We start from the raw sequence: 7251 nt of genomic DNA on the forward strand, positions 1-7251 counted from the left end.
TTGTTTTTTCAAATCGATATTTCCTATTTCAACCAATTTGAATTAAGAGGCAAGTTAAAGATAAGTAATTGGACAAAAAGTATAATCTAGTGATTTTCTTTCTATTTCCATAACAAGATTGACATCATGTTTATATTCCAAGTAGGGTTTCAAATCGCGGTCGCGGCCGCGTTTTTGGTTATTTCGGATTTACCGTGATTACGGCCGTCGCGGGTAACTCGGACGGTGACGAAACCGCTATATCGCGACCGAAATCGCGGTGCGGACCGTTTTTTAAAACCTTGATTCCAAGCCCTATCTTATGTTATGTATGCAATAATATATGTTTGTATCGATCGAATCTTGCCCTAAAATGGGTCCTGCCAACCAAACTCTCTTAAAAACCACATGCCATGTCCTTCAAAGATGAGGACAGAACCACTACCACAGGGCCATGTTCAATGCAAAAAATACCCGCTTAACAATAACAGTAACTACAATTTACAACACACTTTTGCTGCTAACAAAACACAGTTAGCAAGACAGAACCGGGCCAACAAGAGCTTTGAAATGTCTGCAAAACATAAAATATATGCTAGTGTTGCTTCTCATAAAGTATGGTTTTGTTCAGGCGGTCCAAAGCTCTGCAGTTTTAACCTTTGAGATGCTCTCCATCACTTCAAAAGGGGTTATATCACCAACAACAACCACCCTTTTGCTTTCCAGGTCTACTTTGTATGAGTTCACTCCTGTTTTTCATGGGACAGCTAAGAATCCGGTTCCACTCCAAATATAATCGGATCATTAGAGCAAAAGGCTACGAATCCTTGATGGAAAACAAGGAGGAAAAGGAAAGTATATTACCATCAAGCTTGGAAATGTGCTTCTCTACTTGTTTTGCACAGCCATAGCAATGCATGGATACCCTCAGTACCACCATCTACAAAGGAAAAGCCTTCATTTAGTACATATGTGCCTATATTACAGACACACATGAAAAGAAAAGAAACCCTTACCTTAGGCTCAAGTTGAAAGGCCAAGGTCTGATTGCCAGAAACAACATCCTTCAATCTCACCAACTGGGTTTTCTCAGATGTTATCATTGGCTTCTTGTCAAACTCGTCATCATGATCATCCAAAGTGTTCATGCAAAAACAAGAGCACGATGAGCCTGAGATTGAAGACAGATACAAACAATCTAGCATCTTGCCAAAACTGAGTTTTCCCATTGCTTTTTTCACTCACTTGGGTAACTCAAATGCGTACACCAAAATCTAGTTAAAATAATATATGTAGGGAGACAGTGGAGGAAGCTAAAGGTCAAAGTTTATTGGGAAAAGCAAAAGCTATACTACTGAAACCTATTAACCTAATGAAGCTATATTATTAAAGAAGAAAACTAGAAAAGACACCGCCAAACAGACGCATTTGTCATGTGGTGAGCTACTTAAAACACCAAGCGTTCACATGAAGGACAAAAGCAAATTTCATGTGCAATTGGCTTTGGAAGTAAGGCAAGAGATTGCTAAGGAGAAGCGCATGGCCACGCCATCATCTCTAAGAAATATTTATAGCCAGGATATTGGTTTGACCCCTGACCACAGGTAGGAGTGCATATTCAACCTAATGGAATCGAGTGAAATTTTTTTGAGGTAATCTAATTTATAAGTATCATTTTATTCATGTATTTTGATGTATGAACATTCATGTTTAAAATTTGATTAATGTACTTAAAATATATTTGATGTAATATTCATATTCAAGTTAGTTTTAACAGTAAAACTGACTATTGGACTGATAAAATGACTTGGTTGATACCATATTAGTACTTTAAGAACTCAATTAAAATATATAGATTTAGTATTTCCTACCAGATTAATGGGATCTGGTTGGTCCATGTGAGTGATAATGGTTCCTTTTTAGTGGGTGGAATATTTGGAAGGTAATAACTAAAAAAAACGTAGAATGAGTGGTGGATTGGTGAAGCATGTAAGCACGTGCTAGTCACATGACTTACGGTCAAGCAACGCATGTAAGCACGTGTTAGTCACATGACTTACGGTCAAGCAACACTCCAAAGCTGGAGCTACAAATTGTTTTACATGGAAGCATTCAAGAGAAAGCAGCAAACATGGGAGCCAAATGGTTCTGTTTTTGGTCTCGAAAGAGCATGAAAAGCACCGCCCCTTGGTTCTATTATATGGCAAAACGCTCCGTTTAAAATTGCGAAATATCGTAATTCTGAGGGATCGTCCGACTTCTTTAATAGAAATCTGGAAGTATTATCTGATCGAACTCACCGCATACAAAATAATCACATTTTGCATGTGTAACTCTATGCTATTTATGCAACAATGGACCATAGGAGCCAATTGCAGTAAATGAATTCAAGGCTGAGCAATTGATTTTTCATGCGGCCTCACTTGTTTGTCTAAACCTCAATCGTATCACAGGAGCCAGCAGCATCCACACTGCAACACACACGATAAATCCAATAATCTTAATTTATCTTCGGAGAGAAAAAGGGTTTATAGTTTAAGGTTCAGGGTTGTGTGTACTTACGATAAACACAGACGGCTAGCCATTCATTCACTATCCTGACCCAAGTACTGGTCCAACCCACGTCGATCGTCCATCTGCAAGGGTGTGAAACCATATCAGCTTGCAGCCTACACATCAAAAGGAAAAGCAGGGGACTTACTTTTTAATAGTATGATGAGTATTCCAGCCGATCAATAGCATCGCGAAGTACATTGCTCCGGTGGCAAAAACAAAGTGGAAGAAGCCGTAACCATATGGAACTGCATCTTCAGCTGGTGCTTCCTTTTCCCTGATCTGAAACCGTTGTGAGGTGCATTCTTAATAGAACTACTAAAGACATCACGAGTTTTGCAGAACAAACCTGAAAACATTGAGAATCGATGCCTGTCGAAAACGTAGCAATAACCATAGCCAGCAGGGCAATGACAAAGCTCTGAAAGAATACAAAGGGTGAACCAATCTGTTAGAAGAGCAGTTACCTACTCACTAGAACTTGGTTTAATGGATTTCAAAAGATTGAAATATTACTATGATTGTGAGCCAATCAGTTCTGTTTGATTCCTCTGCCTTCCTAATGCAATTTCCCCCAGCCGGTTCACTGCAAACACATAGATGTTAACCGATTAACTGCTGTTCGCAACAACGAAGAGTTAATGAATGCAATGCGCCATGAAATTTCTAAAACCAGCTTAGAGTCTTACCTTCGAATGGCACACCAACAGATGAATACAACATAAAGCCCCATAAGCCCGGGAGTCAAGATGCCGGCATTCACCTGTTTCACAAATCATGCGTTTGATTACTAATCATGCCATAGTATTCAAGAAGCGAAAACCCGGGAGCATCGAGAACTTACTTTAGGGTGGAGGGAGACGCTTGTCATGAGCTGAATGAGTACCAGTGTCCATGTGATGAAGAAAATATTAAGGAGGCAGGACGGTTCTGGCGCATACCAGACGTACATCATGATGATCCCGACTATGCATATTACATATGAAGCAGTTGCAAGTGACATCACATGGATGCGACTGAAGAAAAAGTAATACAGTTCGAATCAGTTCACTCTGGAAAGTATCTGATTGATCAGTTTCATTACAGCATTAATGCTTCTAACAAGGGAAGAGTCTTACCATTTTTCTGATATTTTATCAGATTGCCAACAATCATTCAGCCATGTAATGAAACTGATAACACTTACTAGCTGAACTAAGAGAAAGACCCTGAAAAGGATACGAAGAAAAATCGCTAAACAACAGAATTGATTAACGATAACTTAGGAAGCATCATAAACTTCCTTAACAGACTGTTCCAATAAGCTTGTACATGTTTTATACAGAGGAATTTATAACAGGAATATATGATGTACCCGGCACCAAAATGCGCAATCTCCCCTGCCGAAAGAAGCAACATAGAAGCACATGTTAGCACTTTGAGCAAAACAAAACCTGTGCTCAAGTCCTAAGATTTATCATTAAAAGAAGATATAATGGTAGTAGACATTTCAGGAGAATCGGACACGAACCATATATCTGTACAATAAAAGTAGGAACCAAAAAGGCGGTCGCTGTCAAGGCAATCCAGAGGGCGATCTTTGCAGACCACCACCCAGAGTGCCATAAGTCTCTGCAGTTGTACATCTTTGGGGTGCTAGCAGTTGAAAGATACATTGCAGAAAAGAAAACCTAGAATAAAGTTAAGGAATAATGCAAAACACAAGCAAAGTAATTGAAGAACTAAATAAAAAAGGAAGAAGGATACAAAACATCCCAAGCTCACACGTAAGACGCCTTCGGCGCCCAAGCAATGGCGGCCACCTTGACAATTCTTCAGTTCTGCATCCACATTGTCACATAACAAACCGATTAACATTATTATCATCTTGTAATCAAGTTACCAAGCATAGATTTCGGTGTCGAAAATAACCCAGATTTCCTACCATAGCATAATCAGAAACAGAAATTCAAAACACAACAAGCATATGATACTAGTGATTCCTACATTGGATATGAACTTTGAAGTAGCAAATAACATAAAATCAATCTTACTTTCCATTTCCGGGAAGGCGTTGCGGCCGTAATCTCGGACGGCCCAAGCCAGCAAATTCGAAGCTAAAAAGATCACTGCATAGACATATCTAGCCATCCAAGGGTTGGATCCATTCCTGAACTGGGCAAACCAGGAACCATCCTTGGGAACTCCATGCCCCTCATTGTGGTCACTTGGTAAACCACTCTCCATTTCAAGTTTGGACCCTCCAACACCTTCCACTTTCCATGACATTACAGATTCAGTGTTCCCAGAAAGTAGACAATAAAAAAAAACCAGTAGCAGATTCCAGTTCACTGAAGAAAAAAAAAAAAAAAAAGAACAGCAACATTAACATAATCAATGCTTTGTCATAGTGGGATCCATGATACCGTTACCAAAATGTCAAAAGGTGGAATCATCGAAAATCGTGCTTATAAGAAACATTGGGTTTTGGGCTTTAGAGTATCTGGGTTTATAATAAAGCCTACAAGAAAGTCAAAAATTTTAATGGGATTAACTGTAAGGTAAACAAATCACGAGGAAACTATTCCTCATCATCTGAAAATAACATAACAAATGAGAATCTAAAACTTTATTGCGTGCAATGCACGGAAAGTTTCCAACTTTAATCACAAGTTGATGGATTTTTGCGAACACAAAAAATAAGCAATACCCGAACAGCAAAGATTTGAAATTTATTTCACCACAAAGATGAAAAAAGAACAATAATATATATGTATATATATTATTTTTTTGCATGGAGAAGAGTAATTTAATTAACAAATGAGTGAAGGAAGCTTTGAAATCATTTTCTTCACTAGAAAGCAGTCTTTGACTCTTGGGCGTCGGTTCTACCATTTGAACAGTTAAGAACAAGGGTTAATGTAATGTTTTCTAACAACGGTAGCTTTACTGTATATGAATAAAAATGATAAAAAGTTAAAAACAGAAGCTTTACTCTCTTTGATCTCCTGATTGGTGTGAAATGAATGAAAAAATTACAATAGAAAGAATCAAATTAAATATTGTTCTTTCAAAATTTGAAACACTTGTTCCTTGTCATTTGTACGAGTTTCATAAACATCAGAATCACAAACTCCAAACATGTATATATATGCATGAACTGAAGTTGCATATGAAGAAGTTCATGTATACATGAACTGAAGTTACAGTTGAAGAAGTTATTATATACCTGAAAATTAGATTGACCCAAAGCCTAGAATCAACAAAGAAGAGCTCTCTCTCAAACATGGAAATTAAGAAGCAGGGAAGAATGCAAGAGAAAGAGTATATTTTTTTGTGTGGGATTCTTTTGCTATAAAGCAAAAAGTGAGAGATTGCTTTTGGAGTTGCCATTTGCTTTCTTCATCTTCATCTTCATCTTTTGAACTTTTCCCATGCCGTGATCTTTATGTACCCGTTCTCCTACGTCGTAGCTCACGAGACTTGGATTTTATTTTAACCTAACTAAATTCTCAGCCAAAAAAAACCCCTTAAATTCTCGATTTTTATTTTCTATCCACAAAATTTAAATTTATGACATCAAAGCATCAAATTCTTTCCACTCACTTGGATAAGTGGTGTTAAATTCTCAGTGTCTTTTCTTAATAAAAAAAACTTTATATTCCTTACGTTAAACCCTAATTTGCTATTAATATATGTTCCTTTTCAAATGATTTTTTCATGCATGTTTTCATTATTACGTAAATAAATCACGTCTATCTGCTTTTATTTTCACCCTGGTATTATCTTAATAATTCATAGCCATAGTTCGGTTGGCATCGTAAATTTAAATGTATTTAAGTATATATCGTTCTTTAAATTTATAATTAGAGAATAATGTAAATAATTTAAATATTGTATAAACAAATTATTATATACATGAAAATTATATATATATATATATATGCTGATGAAATGATAGAAAGAGATATAAGAAAAGAAAAACCTTAATAAAGGAGCAATGGTCCATTAATCAAACAACGAAGCTAAATATAAGATTGAATGATTCCTTAGCCAAGTTGGCCACTGATTTTATTTTTTATGTTCAATATCTACGTAATCCTTCAGATGCTGTTCTTTCGCTGCTGCAAGATGAGTTGTATGTTACGGTTTAATAACTTGGCTTTGTGGTTGTTTTCTTATACCTTTTCTGGCTTGTTTAAGTCTACTGTTTTGTTGTCTCAGTATTATCAGTGGTACTCTTTTGCTCTGACTAGGTTTAAGGAGTTTTTAATGAGACACTGGTAATACTCCATATGTATGATCATTTTTCTAATGCATTTATACTTCTTTTTAAAAACAAGATTACAAGACGGTTTCGTAATTAAATTTTTAAGAAATAAAACTACTATTTATTCTCTAAATTTAGTAAATTTTTTAATTCTTTTATATTAATCCGAGAACTTGTCACTCTAAAATCATGTTGTGCCATTACTTGAAATTTTTAAATATACAATATATATTTGAATTATAACCTTATAAAAAAATTAAATTCAAAGTTTAATTTTTTTAAAAATATATCAAATTCTCGTAAATTAAATACTGATTTCTTGCAGTTTGCAGTCACATCAATTATTCATTTGCACCATACAAAATCGAATGGTCCATAATTACCAAAAGAACGTAAAGAACATTATATTTTCCTTTTATGTGGTCCATATGCTAAAAGAGCATAGAGTTACTAAAATTTGTGTAACGTGA

The 7251-nt window shown here is 36.0% G+C and overlaps 2 protein-coding genes across 6 annotated transcripts; both read right to left on the reverse strand.

Annotated features, from left to right (window-relative positions):
• Nucleotides 1-320: 320 nt before the first annotated feature.
• On the reverse strand, nucleotides 321-1483 carry LOC120150058 (protein SODIUM POTASSIUM ROOT DEFECTIVE 2-like). The gene is made up of 3 exons (XM_039162764.1): nucleotides 996-1483; nucleotides 844-919; nucleotides 321-728 (listed from the first exon to the last, which is right to left on the reverse strand). Exons 1-3 carry the CDS (start codon nucleotides 1206-1208, stop codon nucleotides 607-609), a joined length of 411 nt encoding a protein of 136 aa, XP_039018695.1. The 5' UTR covers nucleotides 1209-1483; the 3' UTR covers nucleotides 321-606.
• An 805-nt stretch (nucleotides 1484-2288) lies between these two features.
• On the reverse strand, nucleotides 2289-5838 carry LOC120150057 (probable serine incorporator). 5 transcript variants are annotated; one of them, XM_039162760.1, is made up of 13 exons: nucleotides 5741-5838; nucleotides 4566-4862; nucleotides 4279-4352; nucleotides 4043-4202; nucleotides 3887-3911; nucleotides 3651-3740; nucleotides 3377-3548; nucleotides 3222-3295; nucleotides 3049-3118; nucleotides 2882-2953; nucleotides 2681-2814; nucleotides 2542-2615; nucleotides 2289-2450 (listed from the first exon to the last, which is right to left on the reverse strand). In XM_039162760.1, the coding sequence occupies exons 2-13, from the start codon at nucleotides 4798-4800 to the stop codon at nucleotides 2389-2391; spliced, it is 1242 nt and encodes a 413-aa protein (XP_039018691.1). In that variant the 5' UTR covers nucleotides 4801-4862; nucleotides 5741-5838; the 3' UTR covers nucleotides 2289-2388. The 5 variants fall into 5 exon arrangements, 4 of the variants coding, with proteins under 4 accessions (XP_039018691.1, XP_039018694.1, XP_039018692.1 ...); XM_039162763.1 differs by having other exon boundaries at nucleotides 4566-4867; nucleotides 5746-5776; XM_039162761.1 differs by lacking the exon at nucleotides 5741-5838 and adding an exon at nucleotides 4944-5032.
• Nucleotides 5839-7251: the final 1413 nt, after the last annotated feature.

This window comes from Hibiscus syriacus, unplaced genomic scaffold, assembly GCF_006381635.1.
Source record: "Hibiscus syriacus cultivar Baekdansim isolate YM2019G1 unplaced genomic scaffold, ASM638163v2 tig00111013_pilon, whole genome shotgun sequence".
Lineage (NCBI taxonomy): Eukaryota > Viridiplantae > Streptophyta > Magnoliopsida > Malvales > Malvaceae > Hibiscus > Hibiscus syriacus.